The sequence below is a fragment of the Oryx dammah genome, unplaced genomic scaffold (assembly GCF_014754425.2).
Source record: "Oryx dammah isolate SB20612 unplaced genomic scaffold, SCBI_Odam_1.1 HiC_scaffold_25, whole genome shotgun sequence".
NCBI classification, from domain to species: domain Eukaryota; kingdom Metazoa; phylum Chordata; class Mammalia; order Artiodactyla; family Bovidae; genus Oryx; species Oryx dammah.
In genome coordinates, this window is record NW_024070209.1 from 40,010,034 (window position 1) to 40,033,779 (window position 23,746).

Consider the following 23,746-nt stretch of genomic DNA (forward strand, 5'->3'; position numbering starts at 1 on the left):
TGTCCAACCATCTTGTCCTCATATCATAATTATATTATAATCAGTTCAGTACAGTTCAGTTCAGTTGCTCAGTTGTGTCCAACTCTTTGTGACTCCATGGACTGCAGCACAATTGCCAGTTACCACACTGGACAAAAAACTATCTGAAATCTATTAAAGGATGTCATTGACCAAAACCCCATAACTACTTGCCAAAAGAGAAATACCTGAAAACAATAAAATATTAAGATATTAAAGAATCAAGTTTTTTCATGCATGTGTAAGCAAAGAGTAAGATGAGCATTTTAAAAAATTATCTTATGTTCTACAGTAAAATACCATTATGAGAACTAGACAAGGACATTGTATAATGGCAAAAGGTTAATAAAACCAAGTGAAAATAAAACGATAGAATTTGATATGGCCAGATTGCTAGTGTTGTCTTTTTTCCTTAGAGAAAAGAGAAAAAAAAAGAAAATCTAGCAGATATTCAAGAAGAACATATTACAAATATAACTAAAGGTATCATAAACAAAGTCAGGAAATGACTAATCAGTCACCTGTTAGGTCTTCATACTGGTCTTTATGGAACCCAAATATACAGGTAAAAGGAGTAGGGGCTCTGGTCCCTCCACCCATGTTTCAACCTGAGAATTCTGCTTTGTTCTAATCTTTTTATCAGGCTGAAAAGAAATATTTCATTACTAAAAGAGTTTGAAGATAACTGATTATGCTATAATAATTAGTAAGCTCTGACGGTAAAGTGTCTGTCTACAATGCGGGAGACCTGGGTTTGATCCCTGGGTTGGGAAGATTCCATGGAGAAGGAAATGGCAACCCACTCCAGTACTCTTGCCTAGAAAATCCCATGGACGGGGGAGTCTGGTGTCCATGGGGTCACAAAGAGTCGGACATGACTGAGCGACTTCACTTTCAAAGTTGAATAGTAAAGCTCCTAAAGAAAGGCAATGCCAAAGAATGCTCAACTACTGCACACTTGCACTCATCTCACACGCTAGTAAAGTAATGCTCAAAATTCTCCAAGCCAGGCTTCAGCAGTAAGTGAACCGTGAACTTCCAGATGTTCAAGCTGGTTTTAGGAAAGGCAGAGGAACCAGAGATCAAATTGCCAACATCTGCTGAATCATCAAAAAAGCAAGAGAGTTCCAGAAAAAACATCTATTTCTGCTTTATTGACTATGCCAAAGCCTTTGACTATGTGGAACATAAACTGTGGAAAATTCTGAAAGAGATGGGAATACCAGACCACCTGACCTGCCTCTTAAGAAACCTGTATGCAGGTCAGGAAGCAACAGTTAGAACTGGACATGGAACAACAGACTGGTTCCATATAGGAAAAGGAGTACATCAAGGCTGTATATTGTCATCCTGCTTATTTAACTTATATGCAGAGTACATTATGAGAAATGCTGGGCTGGAAGAAGCACAAGCTGGAATCAAGATGGCTAAGAGAAATATCAATAATCTCAGATATGCAGGTGACACCACCCTTATGGCAGAAAGCGAAGGAACTAGAGAGCTTCTTGATGAAAGTGAAAGAGAGTGAAAAAGTTGGCTTAACGCTCAACATTCAGAAAACTAAGATCATGGCATCCAGTCCCATCACTTCATGGCAAATAGATGGGGAAACAGTGGCTGACTTTATTTTTCTGGGCTTGAAAATCACTGTAGATGGTGATAGCAGCCATGAAATTAAAAGATGCTTACTCCTTGGAAGGAAAATTATGACCAACCTAGATAGCATATTGAAAAGCAGAGACATTACTTTGTCAACAAAGGTCTGTCTAGTCAAGGTTATGGTTTTTCCAATGGTCATGTGTGGATGTTAGAGTTGGACTATAAAGAAAGCTGAGTGCCGAAGAATTGATGCTTTTGAACTGTGGTGTTGGAGAAGACTCTTGAGAGTCCCTTGGACCGCAAGGAGATCTAACCTGTCCATCCTAAAGGAGATCAGTCCTGGGTGTTCATTGGTAGGACTGATGCTGCAGCTGAAACCCCAATATTTTGGGCACCTGATGCAAAGAACTGACTCATTTGTAAAGACCCTGATGCTGGGAAAGATTGAGGGCGGGAGGAGAAGGGGACGACAGAGGATGAGATGGCTGGATGGCATCACTGACTCGATGGACGTGAGTTTGAGTGAACTCTGGGAGTTGGTGATGGACAGGGAGGCCTGGCATGCTGCAGTTCATGGGGTCGCAGAGTCAAATACAACTGAGTGACTGAACTGAACTGAAATTTGCATATGCAATAACAAGAATTTATATTTGGAAGGGATTTAACAGCATTATCCAGAATAAATTTTTTTTCAACAATTGTATGAGAACTCATTTTGTGTGTGGTGATTTAGTAAATTTTAAAAAATCAGAATTTTTATATGCTATAGTCTCAGACACAATGGTGAAAATATGTACCACTATCATCTTGCTAGCTTTGTTATTCTCTTATAACCTGCATTCTGTCTCCACAGTTTCTATGTATTCAAATTGTGTTTATTTGACGTTCACTTCCCCCTTGAAGTCTATTGTTTTCCTTTTTTACATTTTCTGCCAGAGTTGTATATTGTATATTTGTTTTCAATAATATTTTTGCCTCTCTTTTGTCAGAGACAAAATTTTGGAGAGTTGACATTGCAGATATGTTGAGTCTTCAATTCACAAATACAGTATCTTTCTCCATTTCTTTAGGTCTTTGATTTCTTTCATCACTGTTTTGGCTTCTAGCATATCAATCCTGTACATGTAATGTTAGGTATACATGTTTTTCTTTCTTTTGAAATGTTTAATGCTATTGAAAATGATACTGCTTTTGTAATTTTGTTTTCCAATTGTGCATTATTAGTGTATAAAAATACGATTGATTTTTCTTTTTGACCTCATCTTGGTAAACTTATTAGTTCTAGGATGTTTTTTTTTCAGTTCTTTGGAATCTTCTATATAGTTAATCATATCATCTAGGAGTAGGGGCCACTTTGTTTCTTCCTTTCCAGTCTGTGTACTTTTTGTTTCCTGATGTTTTGCACTAGCTAGCACTTCTAGCACTTTATTGAGTAGGAATGGTGAGTGGACATCCTTGACTGTTCCCAGTTTAAGGGAGAAAACATTCAGCCTCTCATCATTTATAATAATACTACCTATATGTTGTTTCTAGATATTCTTTTTCAAGTTGAGGAAGCTGTCCTTTACTGTCTGAGAGTTTTTATCTTGAATGGATATCAGATTTTGTCAAACACTTTTTCTGCATCAATTGATGTGATCATTTGGGGTTTTTTACATTCTTAATATGATAGGTGACATTAATTTCTTATTTATTTTTTATTTTGCATCAACATGAGAGGAGGCTATTGGTCTGAGTAGTTTTCTTTTTCTTTCTTTCTTTATGGTTTTTTCCCCCTCTACTATCTCTTTCTGGTTTTGGTTTTATGGTTAATGCTGGCTTCATAAAATGAGTTGAGAATTATTCCCTCCATTTTTGCTTTTTGGAAAAGAGGATAACAGAATTGATGTTACTTCTTTTCCATGTGTTTTGTAGAATTTCACAGTGAAGCCATCTGGGGTTAGAGATACCTTTTTTCCTGAACAATGTTTGTTTGTTTTAGAGCTTGATTTCGTCTGGGACTTGTTCGGTTATTTGTTTCATTTCAGGTAACTTTCAGTAGTTTGTGATTTTTAAGCAGTTGTTTCATTTCATCTAAGTTGTCAAATTTCTGTCTATAGAGTTGTTCATAATACTTGTTTATTATACTTTTAATACGAGTTTCTATAGTGACATTCCGTTTTCATTCCTAGTATAAGATTACTTTTCTCTCTTTGTTTTCTCTTTTGTTAGTCTTGATATCTTTTTATTGGTCATTTCAAAGACACAGCTCTTGGTTTTGTGGCTTTACTGTATTTTTTGGTTTTCAGTTTCACTGATTTCTGTTTTTATCTCCTTTCTTCCATTTGTTTTGGGTTTGGTTTGTTCTTTCCTTGGTTCCGTCAGATGGAAACTTACTTATTTGAATCTTTCTTTTGTAGTAAAAGTATTCAGTGCTAAATTTGTTTCTAAGTCCTTCTTTGGCAGAACCACACACATTTTGATGTAGTTGTCTTATATATTACATCTAGACTAATTTAAATTCCTCCAGACCATATTATGATTTTTGCTTCAACTATGAAATACATTTTAACTGAAGAAAGGAATAATCCATTGCATTTTCCCAATATTTACTATTTTTTCTCTTTTATTCCTGGTAGTCCACATTTCCTTGTATGATTTTCTTTTCTTTTTTGAATATCTTTGTTTGGCAATTCTTATATAGCAGATCTGCTGGCTATGGCTACTCTTAGTACTCCTCACTTGAGAATGTCTTTATTTAATTTCAGAAAGATATTTTTGCTGGATATTGGATTGACTTATTTTCAGCACTTCATATAGTTTGTGACTCCTCCCTCTGGTCTTCAGGGTTTCTGATGAGAAATTCACAGTAATATGAGTCATTTTACCCTGTAACTAACTGTTTTACTCTAGCTCCTTTCAAGGTTTTTCTTTTAGTTTTCAGCAGTTTGTGTGTATGTGTCTGGGCATCGAACTATTTGGGTTTATTCCAGTGGAGAATTCACTGAACTATAGGTTTATGTATCTATAAAATTTGGGACATTTCAGCCATTATTTATCAAATATTTTTCTGCACCACACTCTTTACTTTTTTTCTTCAGGAACTGCAGTATCATGAAGATTTGTTAAATGTTCTGTTATTGCCTGAGATTCTGTTCAATTTTTTCATGTTCTACTTTGTTGTTTTTCAGGTTGGTATATCTTTATTGATCCATCATCAAGTTCAGTGACTCACATGTCATCTCCAGGATCATATTGAACCCAATCATGAGTTGATAAATTTTTGTTTTGGTCATTGTATTTTTCAGTTCTAAAAGTGTTATTTAATTTTTTCTTTGTATATTCTGTGTCTTTGCTACCCTAATCTGACTTTTCCATTTATTCCAAAAGTGTTTGCTGTTACTTTCTGGAACATTTTTATTATAGTTTCTTTGAAGTCTTTATCAGATAGTCCCCAGTTCTGTGTAATTTTGGCATTGATGTCTTGAATTAGTGTGATGGTTTTGTTACAGTTTATTAACTATAGTCCATCATTTACGTTAGTGTTCACTTATATAGTACAGTTTTATGGGTTTTGACAAATGCATGATGTCATGTATCGACCATTATAGTATCATGCAGAGTAGTTTCTCTGCCTGAAGTTTCTCCTGTGTTCTACTTATTTATCCCTCTGCCCTCTGTTTCATAATGGCATATGGTTGAAATCATACATTATATAACTGTTTCAAACCAGCTTTTGTTTCCTTTGAATATATCCGGAAATGGAATTCCTAGATCACATGATAGTTCTATTTTTAATTTTCTGAAGAACCTCCACACTGTTTTCCATAGTGGTTATACAAGTTTATATCCCTTCAAAGGGTTTCGTTTTCTCTGCATCCTTATCAGCATTTATTACTACTTGTCTTTTTGATAATAGCCATGTTAACAGGTGTGAGGTAATATTTCATGGTTTAATTTGCATTTCCCTGGTAATCAGTTATAGTGAGCACTATTTCATGCACCTATTGCCATTTGAATGTGGTTTTTTTTGGAAAAAAATCTATTAAAAATAGCCTTTATCCATTTAAAAATTGGGTTATTTATCTTTTTTTGCTATTGAGTTGTATCATTTTTGTATGTCTTGATTTTGGATATGTGATTTGCAAATATTTTATTAGTCCATAGGTTGCCTTCTCATTTTGTTGATGGTTTCCTTTGCTATGCAGAAGTTTTTAGTTTTTTAGTTAGTCCCACCTGTGTAAATATTTTTGCTTTTATTGCCTTTGTTTTTGGTGTTAGATCCAAAAGAGTCATTACCAAGACAAATATGAAGGAACCTACCCTCTATGTTTTCTTCTAGATCTTTTATGATTTTAGGTCTTACTCACAAGTCTTTAAATCCATTCTGAGTTGATTTTTGTATACAGGATAACATAGGGGTCCAGTTTAATTGTTTTGCATGTGGCTGTCTAGTGTTCTACCACCATTTACTGAAGAGCCTGTCCTTTCCTCATTGTGTATTCCTGACTTCATTGTCAATTAATTGACCATGAATTTATAGGTTTATTTTTGGGCTGTCTGTTCTGTACCATTGATTCATGTCTGCTTTTATACCAGTACCATCCTGTTTTGATTATTACAGCTTTGTAATCTGGTTTGAAATCAGGGGATTTGATGCTTCCATCTTTGTTTTCCTTGCTGTGTATACTTTGGCTATTCAGGATGTTTTGTGGTTCCATGTGGATTTTAAAACAATTTCTATGAAAAATACCACTAGAATTTTTGTAGAGATTACATTGAATCTGTATATTGTTTGACTAGTTTGCATATGTTAACACTATTAATTCTTTTGATCCATGAGCACATATTGTTCCATTCATTGTGTTTTCTTTCATCAATGTTTTAAAGTCCTCTGTGTACATAGTTTTCATATCCTTGGTTAAATTTATTCATAAGTAATGGATTCTTTTTGACACTATTGTTTGTATGCTGGAGTCATAAGGATTTTCTCCATAGGTGTCATCTACAAATGGATACTTTTACTTTCTTTCTTCCCAATTTGGATGTCTTTTATTTCTTTTTATTGCCTGACTTCTCTGGCTAGGACTTTAAGTACTATGTTGAATAAAAGTTGCAAGAGTGGAGATCCTTGTCTTGTTCCTGATCTTAAGGGAAAAGGTTTCAGCTTTTTACTTGGGTACGATATTTGATGTGGGTTTCTCATAATTAGCCTGTTAGGTTTGGGTATGTTCTTTCATTACTCAGTTTTTGAGAATTTTTTATCGTAAAAGGATTTTGAATTTGTCAAGTGCTTTTTCTGCATCTATTAAAATGATCTTAAGGTTTCTATCCTTCATTTTGTTAACATAGTTTATCATGTTAATTGATTTGCATATTGAACCATCCTTGGATCCCCAAAATAAATCCCACTTGATCATGGTGTATGATTCTTTAATGTACTGTTGAATTCAGTTTGCTAATGATTTGTTGAATATTTTTGCATGTATGTTAATCAGAGATACTGGTCTGTAATTTTCATGTAGTCTTTGTCTGAATTGATCTTTTCCATTGTCTTTCTAGTTCTGTTTCATTTATTTCCATTTTGGTCTTTATTTCCTTTTTCTACTAATGTTGAGCTTCCTTTTTTTAGTTCTTTGATATGTAAAGTTAGAAATATATTGGATTTTTCATTTTTCATAGTATAAAACTTTATTGTTACAAAATTCCTTCTTAGAACTGTAACCCACAAGTACCGATATGTTTTGTTTCCATTTTCATTTGTCTCAAGTTATTCTTGATTTTTGAAAAGTTCTTCTTTGAGCCCATGATTGTTCAAGAGTATATTGCTCCAGTTTCCATATATTTGTGAATTTGCTAGTTTTTCTCTTGTAATCTATATCTAGTTTTGTATCATTGTGGTCCAAAAAGGCACTTGATAATATTTTATATGATTTCATTTTTCTTAAGTTTGTTACAACTTGCTTCATCACCTAACATGATCTAGCCTGAAAATACCTTTCCTGTGTACTTAAGAAGAATGTATTCTGCTGCTGTTGTTGGACTCTTCTGTGTATGTCTGTCAGATTTCTCTTATATAATGTTTAGTTTACATCCATTATTTCCCCATTGATTTCCTATCTGGGTGATCTATCCATTGTGGAAAGTAGGGTATTAAAGCCCTATACTATTTTATTGCTATTCCCCCCTTTAGATCTGTTAATATTTGCTAGACATATTTAGGTTCACCTATCTTGGGTACATAGATATTTACAACTGTGATATCCTCTTGATGAAGTGATCCCTTTATCATTATATAATGATCTTACTTGTTTCTTGTTATAGTTTTTCGTTTAAAATATATTTTGTTTGACATAAGTGTAGTTTCCTTTGCTTTCTTTGGTTTCCATGTACATAGAACATCTTTTTCCACCCCTTCACTTTCAATCTTGTGTCTTTGAATCAGAAACAAATCTCTTGTAGATGATTCTCATATAGGTGGGTCCTTTTTATTTTTTTTTTATCCATTCAATCACCCTATCTTTTGATTGGTGATGAAGCCTGCTTTCTTGGTAAAGTATGGGCAGTTAAAAAATGTTTTATGTCAGGTTGAAAAGAAAATATATTCTTTTTTTTTTTTAATGTAGCCTTTAGATAAAAACTGTTAATTGTATTGTTTCAATTTATTCTTGTTGGTTGCCTATACATTATGAAATTGTATTAAAATCTTCCCTGATTTTTCCAGCTTTCTTTCAGCTAATTTCAGCTAATTAGTTTCTTTTTATTTTGTTTCTCTGCATCACTAGGTTTTAGTTGTCTTATAAATAGTATACATTTATTTATTTTTTGACAACCTTAAAGTTTCTTTCTTTAGCTGATGAGCTTAATCTACTCAAATTTATTATTATTATTGACATTTAAAAAAATCAAAGATGTTGTGGATTATAATGTACGTCATAATTTTATATATGTATATTAAGTCTCCCCTGTGTGTGCTGCTAAGCTGCTCCAGTCGTGTTGGATACTTTGTAGCCCTGTGTACTGTGGCCCACCAGGCTCCTCTGTCCATGGAATTCTCCAGGTGAGAGTACTGGAGAGAGTGGCCATGCCTGCCTCCAGGGAATCTTTCTGACCCAGGGATTGAACTCGTGTCTCTGATGTCTCCTGCATTGGCAAGCAGCTTTTTTACCATTAGCACCACCTGGGAAACCCTAAGTCTCTATTAGATGCTTGAAAGTTCATAATTATCTTCCTCATGAATTGTTATTTTTGTTTATGTAAGATCTACTTTATGGATGAAAGTTTGAGTGAACTCTGGGAGTTGAAGATGGACAGGGAGGCCTGGCGTGCTGCGATTCATGGGGTCGCAAAGAGTGGGATACGACTGAGTCACTGAACTGAACTGAAGATCTGCTTTATATGTAATGCCTGATGCTGTCCATTAAACTATGACACAGTACCTTTAAAATAATCTTACATATGGAACACTCAATTGTTGCAGTCTGTGTAAGTCTTTGGTTGCCAATTTCAGAATCTCAAATGAATTCAATCAAAAGGGAGGTTTATTAACTCTTGTAAGTGAGAAGTACAGGACATTTTTGGCTTTAGGTATGAGTGACTCCAGGGCTTATGCAGTATCTCTAGGGCTCTTTTCTCTCTTTCTGCCTTAACCCTACTTTTCTCAGCTCTGGATTTTATTTTCAGGCTTTATTTTCCATTTACCAGAGAAAAGTGATCACTGATATTTCTAAGATTTTGGTATCCTAAAAGTTTATCATCTGTCTTGTGTTGCTTAGTTACATCAACTGCTAGGGAAGACTTTTCTACCTAGTTGAGCACTTTACTCTTTCTGAACTAGTTTTGGTGGCCCGTGGGCTTGTACATTGCAGATCGCCAGGCTTGGTCATGTGCCCAACTCTGGAACGTAAGGGAGGATACACTATGATCGCAGCCCTTCTAGGTCTACATAGATAGTTTGAGGTTGGGTTCCTCAAAGGAAAAATCAGAGAAAGTTTCCAATGGATAGAAAAGAGATGCTAGGAAGGCAAATACCATGTATGTGTACAATGCATGCCTTTTCAGGTCATCAGACACCTCTTCAGAAATTTAAATGAGGATGTGAAACTACTTTTTTTTAAACTAAATTTTATTTATTTTTAAATGAAACAAAGATGAATATTTTTAATGATACAAGTTACAATTCACAAAGAGGATAGATAAAAGATTAATATAAATTAATATAAGTAGAAATCTATATTTAAATTATTAATGACATCATTCAACATGCTCCTTATAGTTTCAGCACTTGATAAAATTTTCTCAGAGAAACATTAATATGTCTCACTATGATTATATTTTTAAAAATTTTCTCTTGTTGTCCCCTTATTCTGATTTTTGCTTTATGTATCTTTGTTTCTTTGTTGTTAGGTGACTACTTTCAATACTATCACTGTCCATGCTTGATCATTCTTCTCAACTTCCAATAGCTGTCAGCTGTAACCTACTAAACTGTATACCTTTCCCTCCATGATCAAGTCCTATCAGTTTCACCTTGTGAAATCTCTGAAATCTGCTTACTTTTCTTTATCTGCCATTGATACTTTAATCTACAGTCCTCCCTTTTCTAATCTATCAAAAGTAAATCCTTACTGATCTGTGTGTATCTACTCTGGTTCCCCTTCAGTCTGCTCTCCACACTATAGTGTATTGATCTCTTCAGGATGCAAATCTAATTATGTGTTTCCTGGGCTTCCCTGGTGGCTCAAAGGTTAAAGCATCTGCCTGCAATGTGGGAGACCCGGGTTCGATCCCTAGGTCGGGAAGATCCCCTGGAGAAGGGAAAGGGCAACCCACTCCAGTATTCTTGCCTGGAGAATCCCACAGATGGAGGAGCCTGGAAGACTACAGTAGTCCACGGGGTTGCAAAGAGTCGGACACGACTGAGCAACTTCACTTCACTTCTGTCCTAAACGACACCTCAAGCTTTTAAAACTTTTTATGGACAGAAATTCTTAGCTAGATTTTGATCTTGCCCTTTACTATCTCTCCAACTATGCTTGTACAAGCGTTCCCTTTTATATAAGTTAAATTACACCATCTACCTCATTGTGCCATCTTCCTCTCCCTGTAACACTTATGTTAATTGGTTTTACACTTTTGTATGAGTATTTGATGAATGTCTGATTTCTCCATTAGACTATGAAAGCAGATAACTTTGTCTGTTTTCTGTCATTATTTAATTTCACTACCTAGAATGTGTTTTGGTTAACGGTAGAATTGTTTAATTAATTAACTGATTATTGTAACGAGACCTCCTTGATCACTAGGACAATTTATTTGTTCACTGTCCATCTCCATCAGCCTTCTGGTCAATTGATTTTGAATTTAGGCCCTCCGATATAATCTGACTTGGAAGTTTATAGAGAATATTGTATAGCTATCAAATGACAAGTGTGGGGATTATTCAAGTGTTATTTCAACACATGATTATGTTCATGTGAAATCATATGAAGAGAAGATTCAGATTATAAAGTGGTAAAGGTATACGGATTGAAATCAGCAAAGAGTAAGACATTGGACTGGTTGGATATTTTTTCCCCCACTTACAATGTAATGTTACATATCGAATTAAAACTCTCAGTTTCCTTTTGGGCTTTTATGTTTCTTATGTTCTGCTGTTCTGGCCACTTGCTTTCAGAATAGAAGCAGGGAGTTTCTACCAGCTTCTACCTCAGGAAGCAAAGACCATTCAGTTCAGTTCAGTCGCTCAGTCGTGTCTGACTCTTTGCGACCCCATGAATGCAGCACGCCACACCTCCCTGTCCATCACCATCTCCCAGAGTTCACTCAAACTCAAGTCCATCGAGTCAGTGATGCCATCCAGCCATCTCATCCTCGGTCGTTCCCTTCTCTTCCTGCCCTCAATCCCTCCCAGCATCAGGGTCTTTTCCAATGAGTCAGCTCTTCACATGAGGTGGCCAAAGTATTGAAGTTTCAACTTTAGCATCAGTTCTTCCAAAGAACACCCAGGACCGATCTCCTTTAGAATGGACTGGGTGGATCTCCTTGCAGTCCAAGGGACTCTAAAGAGTCTTCTCCAACACCACAGTTCAGTAACATATCTAAAGAAAAAAAACACAAAAGCATCAATTCTTCAGCGCTCAGCTTTCTTCACAGTCTTAACTGTCACATCCATATATGACTACTGGAAAAACCATAGCCTTGACTAGATGGACCTTTGTTGGAAAAGTAATGTCTCTGCTTTTGAATATGCTATCTAGGTTGGGCATAACTTGCCTTCCAAGGAGTAAGCATCTTTTAGTTTCATAGTTGCAGTCACCATCTACAGTGATTTTGGAACCCCCCAAAATAAAGTCTGACACTGTTTCCCCATTTATTTCCCATGAAGTGATGGGACCAGTTGCCATGATCTTAGTTTTCCGAATGTTGAGCTTTAAGCCAGCTTTTTCACTCTCCTCTTTCACTTTGATCAAGAGGCTTTTTAGTTCCTCTTCACTTTCTGCCATACGGGTGGTGTCATCTGCACATCTGAGGTTATTGATATTTCTCCCGGCAATCTTAATTCCAGCTTGTGCTTCTTCCATCCAAGCATTTCTCATGATGTACTCTGCATATAAGTTAAATAAGCAGGATGACAATACACAGCCTTGATGTACTCCTTTTCCTATTTGGAACCAGTCTGTTGTTCCATGTTCAGTTCTAACTCTTGCTTCCTGACCTGCATATAGGTTTCTTAAGAGGCAGGTCAGGTGGTCTGGTATTCCCATCTCTTTCAGAACTTTCCACAGTTTATTATGATCCACACAGTCAACAGTTTGGCATAGTCAAATAGATGTTTTTCTGGAACTCTCTTGCTTTTTCCATGATCCAGCAGATGTTGGCAATTTGATCTCTGGTTCCTCTACCATTTCTAAAACCAGCTTGAACATCTGGAAGTTCACGGTTTATGTATTGCTGAAACCTGGCTTGGAGAATTTTGAGCATTACTTTACTAGCGTGTGATGAGTGCTTGATGGACGTGAGTTTGAGTGAACTCCGGGAGTTGGTGATGGACAGGGAGGCCTGGCATGCTGCGATTCATGGGGTCGCAAAGAATCGGACACGACTGAGCGACTGAACTGAACTGAACTGAGATGAGTGCAACTGTGCGATAGTTTGAGCATTCTTTGGCATTGCCTTTCTTTGGGACTGGAATGAAAACTGACCTTTTCCAGTCCTGTGGCCGCTGCTGAGTTGTCCAAATTTGCTGGCATATTGAGTGCAGCACTTTCACAGCATCATCTTTCAGGATTTGAAATAGCTCCACTGGAATTCCATCACCTCCACTAGTTTTGTTCATAGTGATGCTTTCTAAGGCCTACTTGACTTCCCACTCCAGGATGTCTGGCTCTAGGTGAGTGATCATACCATCATGATTATCTTGGTCATGAAGACCTTTTTTGTACAGTTCTTCTGTGTATTCTTGCCACCTCTTCTTAATATCTTCTCTTCTGTTAGGTCCATACCATTTCTATCCTTTATTGAGCCCATCTTTGCATGAAATATTCCCTTGGTATGTCTAATTTTCTTGAAGAGATCTCTAGTCTTTCCCATTCTGTTGTTTTCCTCTATTTCTTTGCATTGATCCCTGAGGAAGGCTTTCTTATCTCTCCTTGCTATTCTGTGGAACTCTGCATTCAGATACTTATATCTTTCCTTTTCTCCTTGGCTTTTCGCTTCTCTTCTTTTCACAGCTATTTGTAAGGCCTCCCCAGACAGCCATTTTGCTTTTTTGCATTTCTTTCCATGGAGATGGTCTTGATCCCTGTCTCCTATAGACTGTCACAAACCTCAGTCCATAGTTCATTAGGAACTCTATCTATCAGATCTAGTCCCTTAAATCTATTTCTCACATTCACTGTATAATCATAAGGGTTTTGATTTAGGTCATACCTGAATAGTCTAGTAGTTTTCCCTTCTTTCTTCAATTTCAGTCTGAACTTGGCAATAAGGAGTTCATGATCTGAGCCACAGTCAGCTCCTGGTCTTGTTTTAAAGACCATCGCCTAGTGTCCATTACTGTATTGAGTGGACCAAGGTTAGGGCAGAATTACTTCTCTTCACACTTGGGTACCATACTGGTAAAAATAGCTTGCCATAGGATGGGAGGAGGAAGGGGTTTCCTCATCTTTACTTCTGTACTAGGACTGGACCCCTTTATAGACTTTCTTCAGTATTTTGTTTCCTAGGTATGGATAATTCATTTTTCCTGTGGTTCCCTTGAGACTACTGCATGGGTGAAATTTTGATGACTTTTATGTGAATAAAGAAATAAATAAGTTTAGTTTCTTTGTTACTGTGAAGAGTCTGGCTTCACAATTTAACTAAAATTGAAGTGATTTCTTCAACTGACTAATAGCATTGCTAACATCAACGTTTTTGGAGATTGATTAAGAAAATTGTTCATGAGTTGGCTAAATTGTGAAAGAATTTATATACTTTAGTAAATTTCTAACATTTTTTTGCATCTATTAAGTAATACAATAGAGAAAAGACAAGGTGATAGGTAGGAGAAAGGGGTAATGTTAATAGTAATGAGAGGACATAGCATTTTGGTAAATTCACTGAAAATTCACCTGAAAAATTTAATCTTATTCTCAATCTAAGTTTTTAATAGTTTGACCTCTTTTTCTTTACTTTCCTAATATGCTAGCCTCTTGATAAATATTTGTTAGTTGAATGAATAAAGGGATCAATGAAGAGTAAATAAATGAATGACAAAATTCTAAACCTTCACAATACAAATAAATATATGTGTCAACTTCTCTTATCAAGATTTGAAAACAAAATAATCTTTTAACTTAGATAATGTAGATGAAATGATTGATTTGGTTTAAGAATTTCAACAGTGAACTTTTCATAAGTTGGATTACTATATCTAAAATGCAAATGGTAATAAGATGAAGTAAGATAACTTGAAATTGAAATGAGCTTATATAATGAGATACATACTCTTTAATTTAGGAATAGTTGATTGCTAGGTTCAAGAGATGATTCTTTTTAAAGGCTTTATTCTCTTTCAAACTTGATTTACTCTAGAATTTTGCCAAGTAAAAGTTGTTTTGAAGTTTTTACTTAAAATGAATCAGTTTTCACTTTGAATTATAGATTTTAATTTAGCAAAATGGAGTGAATAGATTGTACTGTATATCATTTTGGGGTTTAATGATATATGTCTAGAAAATAGTTTCCCCTGCATTTGGATCTGTATGATCAATATAAGCTACTGGTTTTCATGTTTGCATATTTGAATATGGTTTATGGTAAAGAGTGTAGGCTATGGTGTCGGATTTGAATTTCAGTCCCCAGTCTGCTACTTAGTGAGCAGATTATTCAACTTGTTAAACCTTAAGAAGGATCTTGTATAAAACAGAGGTGGTACCATAAGAGGTTCTTAGCACAGTGTCTGGGACGTAGTAAACAATCAGGAATTGGAAACAACAATTTTTTTTCCCTCACTGTCTTTGTTTTGCAGCTGTCCCCACAAATAAACCAGATAAAGATGCAAGACATGTAATAAAAGTGGTAAGTATTGCTCTTAAATTTATGTTTCACATACATTTGACTTTTTAATTTCTGCTTTATTTCATTTTTGTAAAAATGTTTTTCATCTTAGTCTTCATGATTTTATGATCAACACAACAAACATTATTTTTACATTATAAAAATTTTTATTTTATATTATAAAAAATTTTTTAATTATAAAAAATTATAAAAAATTTTATACATTATAAAAAATTTATTTTACATTATAAAAATTTAAAGACTAGGGAATTTTGTTCTTCATTGACATTTATCATCCTTGTATCTTATCTAGATATCTATCTTCTCCTCTTTTCCTCTCTGTTCTAGATGGTGAAGTCCATAATGGCAGGAATGAGGTTTTATTTGTGATTGCATCCCCTGTGCCTAGTATAATTAATGAAATATAGGAGAAACTCAGTAAAAGTATCATGTATGAATGAACCACCAAGGTAGTTTGCAGTGTATCCACCCTGTTTTGCGTGTTAGTACACGAGTGTCTGTGTATATGTACAATTCTGTGTTTTTAGTAAGTTCTTTCCATAAGAAGACTGCTTTCATGTGTAAGACTGTATAGTGATAGCATTACAAAATGTTAAAAATGAGATTCTTTATTTAGTGAGAAAATCTTGAGATTTTTATGATTCAGGTACTATTATTTATTATATATGTATACTCGTATTTTCACATTTGAAATACCAATTCCATCTTTAAAATTTTTTTTCTAATAAGATCAGTTGTTCTTTTCTTTTATAGGAATATCAAGAAAATGGCCCATTATTTTCAGAACTTAAATTTTATCAAAGAGCAGCAAAAAAAGACTGTAGTAAGTAAAATAAGTAAAGTAAGCTACTTCCATATGTATGTTTGCTAAGGGGGAGTTAATATTTTTGTCTTTTTCTGGCCTTATGGAAATTTTTTTTCAATTGGAAATTTTTATTGTAAAATGATCAGTTAATTGTTATGTAAAAATGACAGAGGTATATAAATAGTGATATTATGTACATAATGGGTTATATATTTCAAATCGAAGTTATTTGTTACCTTACATAAAATATTGGATTGTTGATTGAAGCCACCGAGAGTTCTTCAGGTGTAAAAGATAGGATGAAATTATTTCTTTTGCAAAAAACCATTTGGAGAGAAAGGATATAAAGAAAAGACATTAAAATGGGCAGTAGATTATAAATTAAAGGAATGACCATAGAATAGATTAGGCCAAACCATATGAAAATGATTATAAACATTAAGATGATTTAGAAAATAAGTTAAAAATGTTGAAAATTTGTATGTTGGGAAATTAATTGGAGCTGAATATCAGATGTAAGAACTACCAGTTAGAGGATTAGACTATGAAATAAATATGAGCAAGGCTAAGAAGAATAAAAGCATTTTGTAAAAACGATATGATACAGATGGTTTTGTAAAGCTTGAAGGAAATTGATATGAGTAATACCTATATAATCAAGGTCATTTACATTATGTTTAGGAAAAAGAATGATGAGTCTCACCTCAATAATTAACTTTGTTTTCTTTAATAAAACCTTCTGAACATCAAGACTGTAGTCTTTACTAACTGCTTAAACTATGTCATAGTGACAAATAGAATCCATTAAACTTCATTGTTTATCAGTAGAGCTGTCTTAAACATTAAGCATATTTAGTAGAAAAGTGAAAAATTAAATAAGCTGCCTGATTATTTAAGTGAATTTGTTTTTTTTTTTAAAACAAAATTTAATCAAAATAGTTTCTGTACAATATAGTTTCAGAGTAAGATGATTCTCCTGACCACTTTCTATTTTCAAAAAAAATCTTACTTTGGCTCTGCCAGGTCTTTGTTGCTGCTTGGGCTTTTCTCTAGTTGTAGTGAGTGGGGGCTATCTCTATTTGCGGTGCACAGCACAGGCTGCTCATTATGGTGGTTTCTCTTGTTGCTGAACATAAGCTCTGTGGTGCATGGGCTCAGTAGTTGTGAGGCAGGGGCTCAGTTGCTCTGCGATAATGTGCAGTCTTCCCGGACCAGGGATTGAACCTATGTCTGCTGCACTGGCAAGTGGATTCTTTCCCACTGAGTGACCAGTGAAGCCCCATTTCTTTTTTTTTTTTTGCTACTCTGGTTTTAGGTTTTTAGTAATAAGAAAGAAAAAGCTGTCTTTCTACTGCTCCTTTGGTAGTTATCATATTTTTTTTTATTTAAAAATTTAACAAGCCTATCGGGGAATAAATTTTGTTAATGGATAGAAACATTTGGATAAATATGGTGTCCTCAGTTACTCAGTCGTGTCCAACTGAGAACCCCATGGACTAGCCCACCAAGCTCCTTTGTCCATGGAATTTTTCAGGCATGAATACTGTAGTGGGTTGCCATTTTCTGCTCCAGGGGATCTTCCTGACTCAGGGATCGAACCTGTGTCTCTTGTGTCTCCTGCATTGCAGACAGATTCCTTACCATTGTCCCACCTGAGAAGCCCCCATACTATACTTGATCTTAGCTAAAAGGGTGAGAAGCAATAGATGATATCAGTGAATTTTATGACTATGACTATTTTTGTTTTTGTTGCATATTCTATTTATTTATTATTTTTTTGGAATATAGTTATTACACAATATTGTATTAGTTTCTTCTGTACTTTCTTTAGATTACTTTTCCATATAGATTATTAGAGTATTGAGTATAGTGATTATTACTTTTTAAATGTTAGAAATCTGTATTATGTATTTAATATTATCTGTTAATTATTGCAATAAATATAATTTGAAACTGTTAGCTAGATATATTTGATTTAAAAAAATATTTTTAGGAAGGTCTAATTTCTATTTGTTAGCTAAATAAGTTTAAGCATCTACACAAATGTAAGAAATACCTTTCCAAAAAATATATTTTTTTTCCTGTTAAATTTGTCTTTACAGTCAAAAAATGGATAGAACTCAAAAAGCTTGATTATTTGGGAATTCCTCTGTTTTATGGATCTGGCATTACTGAATTCAAGGGAAAAAGGTAAAATGGAATTACTATAATCAGATATTGTCCTGTAACTATTTCTTATGTGGTCTGTTAGTTATTTGTAGCTATATAGCTAGTTACCTAAAATGTAGAGGCTTATAATGACAAACTAATATTATCTTAGTTTCTGTGGGTCAGTTATCTATGTAAAAATGGCTTTCCTAGATAGTTCTGGCTCAGGACTTCTCATGAGGATGTAGTCAGATGTCTTCTGGCTATAGTTATCTTGACTGAGGAAGCTCACTCATGTGGCTATTGGCAGGCCTAAGAAGATCTGATTCTAAATTCACTCATGATTGTTGGCAGACCTCACTTCCTCACTATGTAGGTCTCTCTGTTGGCTGCTTGAGTGTCAAAAAGACATAGCAGCCAGCTTCCAGTAATTGAAAGAGAGGACAAAGAGCACACACAAGAGTATGCATCCAAGAAGAAAGTCACAGTCCTTATATAATCTTATTTTAGAAGTTATATCCCATCATTTCCCATTTCTTAGTGGTACATCCATACCATATAATACTATGCAGCCCATTAAAGAAATCAATTAGAGCACTACCAGTTGATTTGGAAGGATTTCAATGAGGTATTATTGAAAAAAGTGTGAGGCAAAAAAGTTCTTATAAGAAGATCACATTTTTGTAAAACAGATGTAAAAATTTCTATATGCCTTTGTGTGTGGCTACATAGATAGAGAACAGGGGCTGATGTGAGTATGTAAGTGAAGGGAAGTGAAGAAGAGGAGGAGGTCTCAAACAGAAAAGAAAAGGGAGAAGTGCATTAAAAAAACACGTTTATAAATGTATAGAGAAAGTAAATATGATTTTATAAGATCAAGAAACAAATGTAAAGGAAATATTCTGTATGAGAAAATAATTTGCTCAAGGCCATATGTCAAGAAGGTAGTAGAATCAAAATAAATTAAGTTCAAGACTAATTTAGAAAGACTCCTTTTCATGATCTAAGACCATGTAAGTGGCTCAGCACAGCTTGCTCTTCTACTCGGAAACTATCTGCAAAGTAAATACTTAGTAATGTGTTTCTGCAAAAGGCCAAGATTATTAATATACATTCATTCTCAGTTAGTTCAGATTGGATAATTCTTGACTGTTAGGTTGGGGGCATTTTTCCATTGTTTCAAATTCGTAAATGGACAGTTTCTGCATTGCCGTTTTAACATCTCCTTTTGACTTCTCCTTCTTATAGTTACAGATTTATGGTAATGGAAAGACTGGGAATAGATTTGCAGAAGATCTCAGACCAGAATGGTACTTTTAAAAAGTCAACTGTCTTGCAGCTAGGTATCCGAATGGTAAGAAAGAATGACTTATTTCCCATGCTCCAGTTTCAGATTATTTACTTGTTACAACATACAAATTGTTGCCCTTTGTAGAATTATCAGAGAATGAAGGATTATTGCCCTAGAAATGTCAGTTATTGAGAGTAGATGCTATTTTGGTGAAATTGATAACAGTGGGCTCTGTAAGTGACAGAATGTGCTGTGTTTGGCACTACAAACTCAATTAGGCTTTGGTTCTACTGTCTGATTTTTTTTTTCCCCCCTCACAGCTTTGTTTTACATACCAGGACAAGCTTGCATTGCTATAAGAATAACCTCTGTTTTGTCAGTTATTTTTATGACAATGCAAAGTATGGCAAAATATATTATTTTCCATACTACACATGTGATAAGGGAGTACTATAAAGTTTTTATTATGAGTTTGGGATGGTGGCAGTCATTAATGTGACAGTGAATAATATCAATATATACTTTGCCAAATAAGAAGCAATGAAATCTTACTAGCACCCATGCACACATTTTGTTTATACCACATATTTGTCTTATCTTGTTGGTGTTTGATTTGCCTAAGCTTCATTTTATTTTTTCCATTTTAGATAGAATGCGACTAATCCTGCCAGGTTGGGATGTGGCAAATAGAATTCATTAATTTTCCCATTCATCCTCTAGCCAGCCAGCAGATGTTTTTTGAGCACTAGGTGTAGGTAACATGCAAGTCTCAAGGGCTTCAGAGAGGAAGCATAGATGTTTTCTGTTGCTCTACAGAGGGAGAATGGCTTTCTCTGTGGTAATGGACATGGTGTTTTGTTCTGGGGGGCCTCAAAACTTACTTAATAATTATTGCTTGAGTGAGGAGTTGCTGAGTGGGCGTCATTATTATACTTCAATCCTCTGATTTTGCCATGTTTCTCCTCTTTGGACAGAAGATTTGGGCATTAGACTGTCGGGAGTGTAGCACAGGTATTGCTGAGTCTTGACTTCCTTTCCATCAGAGGTGCCCTTAAAACATTAAAACATTTGGTGTTCAAGAATCCTTTTATGCAACTTCTCCCCAGGATGCATGACCGGAACATGTGATAATTTTAGAATAGATAAATGCACAGTTGGGAAATACATCACTTTGTAATTGTTAATATGAAAAAAAAATGTGTTATTTTCTATTCAAAATGTTCAGGTTGATCATGAGTTCTAAATTGACATCAATATAACTGTATATATTTCTTTCCACAGTTGGATGTACTGGAATATATACATGAAAATGAATATGTTCACGGTGATATAAAAGCAGCGAATCTACTCTTGGGTTACAGAAATCCAGATCGGGTAAATACAGTATTGAGCTGTTGCCTTCAGTAAGGATCCTCAAAGTACTGTACTGAGACAGACATTCAGAAAACAAACTCCTAACTGGGAAGAGTTTGCAAATGAGGACTTAACATGATGAGTGTTATAATTTATCTTATCTTGCTTATCTAATTTAATGCACTAAACTAATAAGTAGGGCTTCCCTGGTGGCCCAAATGGTAAAGAATCTGCCTGCAGTGCAGAAGATTTTAGCTTCAATCCCTGGGTTGGGAAGATCCCATGGAGAAGGAAATGGCAACCCACTCCAGTATTCTTGCCTGGAGAATTCCATTGACAGAGGAGCCTGGCAGGCTAGTCAGTGGGGTTGCAAAGAGTCAGACACAACTGAACAACTTTCACCTTTTGAAATAATATGAGGAAACTGAGATTTGGTTCAGTTCAGTTCAGTCACTCAGTCGTGTCCAACTTTTTGTGACCTGATGGACTGCAGCATGCCAGGCTTCCCTGTCCATCACCAATTCCCAGAGCTTACTCAAGCTCATGTCCTTCAAGTCGGTGATGCCATCCAACTGTCTCATCCTCTGTTGTCCCCTTCTCCTGCCTTCAATCTTTCCCAGCATCAGGGTCTTTTCCAGTGAGTCAGTTCTTCGCATCAGGTGGCCAAAGGATTGGAGTTTCAGCTTCAGCATCAGTCCTTCCAATGAATATCAGGACTAATTTCCTTTAGGATTGACTGGTTTGATCCTTTTGCAGTCCAAGAAACTCTCAAGTGTCTTCTCCAACACCACAGTTCAAAAGTATCAGTTCTTCAGTGCTCAGCTTTCTTATAGTCCAACTCTCACATCTGTACATGACTACTGGAAAAACCATATCTTTGACTAGATGGACCTTTCTTCGCAAAATAGTGTCTTTGCTTTTTAGTATACCAACTAGGCTGCATAGCTTTTCTTCCAAGGAGAAAGTGTCTTTTAGTTGCATGGCTGCAGTCACCATCGGCAGTGATTTTGGAGCCCAAGGAAATAAAGTCTGTCAGTGTTTCCATTGTTTCCTCATCTATTTGCCATGAAGTGATGGGACCAGATGCCATGATCTTAGTTTTTTGAATGTTGAGCTTTAAGCCAACTTTTTAACTGTCCTCTTTCACTTTCATCAAGAGGCTCTTTAGTTCTTCTTCACTTTCTGCCATAAGTGTGGTGTCATCTGCATATCTGAGGTTATTGATATTTCTTCCAGCAATCTTGATTCCAGCTTGTGCTTCATCTACTTGGTGGGGGGTATTAAGTAATTTGTTAATGGTCACATAGTAGCTGGGTCAGGATTTAAACTTTTGAGCAAGTATAAACAAAGAACTAACAAAATTAAATGAGAGAACGGATGGGTTTATCCAGAGAAAAATAGAAGCTGTCACCTTAGTTCCTCTTCCACTGTATAAACAATTAAGTTTTTAATAGAGCTACTTTCCCACTATAACTTTCTGTGAAGATGGAAATATCCTATATGTTACTGTTCAGTGTGGTAGCCATTAACCACATGGGCTATTAAGCACTTGAAATGTGGGTAGTACAATGTCAGTGCTGATGAGGACATGGGGCAGCAGGAGCTCTCATTCACTGCTGGTGGGATGGCCACTGTGGAAGACAATTTGGCAGTTTCTTACAAAACTGAACATGTTATAACATATGATCTGGCAGTTGAATTCATTGGTATTTACACAAAGAAGTTGAAAACTTATATCCACACAAATTCCTACACACAGATGTTTATAGCAGCTTTAGTCATAGTTGCCAAAACTTGAAGCAACCAAGATGTCCTTTAATAGATAAATAAACTAGTTCATCCAGACAATTCAGTATTACTTGGTGTTAAAAAGAAATGAGCAGTTAAGACATGAAAAGGCATGAAGGAAGCTTACATGTGTATTACTAACTGAAAATCTGTGTAATTCAAATTATTTAGCTTTTAGAAAAGGCAAATCTATGAAGACACCAAAAAGGTCAGTGATTGCCAAGAGTTAGAGGGAAGGGAGGGATGAACAGGTGGAGTACAGAGGACTTTAGGGAAGCAAAACAATCATGGATAGATGTCATTTTACATTTGTCAAAACTCATAGCATATTCCCACCAAAAGTGAGTCCTAATGCAAATTATAGACTTTTAGTGATAATGTTGCATCACTGTAGATTCATCCATTGTAATGGATGTGATACTGTGGTGTGGGATGTTGATTTGGGAGGAGGGAAGAATGCTTTGTGAGAACTTACTGTAACTTGCTGCTCAGTTTTACCTACCTTGCTATAAATTTAGTAAAATTGAATTTGAAACTGCTCTAAAAATATTCTGAAATAGTATAACTACTGTGACTGAAGAACTTAATTTAAAATTTAACTTAATTGTAATTAGTGATATTTTTCATCTTACTTTGTTCCTCAGCCTTCAGTTAGTTCAGTTCAGTTCAGTCGCTCAGTCGTGTCTGACTCTTTGCGACCCCATGAATTGCAGCACGCCAGGCCTCCCTGTCCATCACCAACTCCTGGAGTTTACTCAAACTCATGTCCATCGAGTCAGTGATACCATCCAGCCATCTCATCCTCTGTCGTCCCCTTCTCCTCCTGTCTCCAATCCCTCCCAGCATCAGGGTCTTCTCCAAGGAGTCAACTCTTTGCATGAGGTGGCCAAAGTATTGAAGTTTCAGCTTCAGCATCAATCCTTCCAATGAACACCCAGGACTGATCTCCTTTAGAATGGACTGGTTGGATCTCCTTGCAGTCCAAGGGACTCTCAAGAGTCTTCTCCAACACCACACTTCAAAAGCACCAATTCTTCGGTGCTCAGCTTTCTTCACAGTCCAACTCTCACATCCATACATGACCACTGGAGAAACCATAGCCTTGACTAGACAGACCTTAGTTGGCAAAGTAATGTCTCTGCTTTTGAATATGCTATCTAGGTTGGTCGTAACTTTCCTTCCAAGGAGTAAGCGTCTTTTAA

General features: G+C 35.5%; 1 protein-coding gene across 4 annotated transcripts in view; it reads left to right on the forward strand.

Moving 5' to 3' along the window:
* Positions 1-23,746, forward strand: part of VRK2 (VRK serine/threonine kinase 2) — a 106,861-nt gene that overhangs the window by 17,361 nt on the left and 65,754 nt on the right. For 3 of the 4 annotated variants that reach the window (XM_040224885.1, XM_040224883.1, XM_040224884.1), the window contains exons 3-7: positions 15,110-15,159; positions 15,913-15,982; positions 18,067-18,154; positions 19,361-19,466; positions 20,685-20,777. In XM_040224885.1, the coding sequence (XP_040080819.1) occupies positions 15,110-15,159; positions 15,913-15,982; positions 18,067-18,154; positions 19,361-19,466; positions 20,685-20,777 (407 nt within the window). Of the gene's footprint in view, positions 1-7,809; positions 7,819-15,109; positions 15,160-15,912; positions 15,983-18,066; positions 18,155-19,360; positions 19,467-20,684; positions 20,778-23,746 lie in introns of those variants that run through there. The other variant, XM_040224886.1, reaches the window with a different exon arrangement.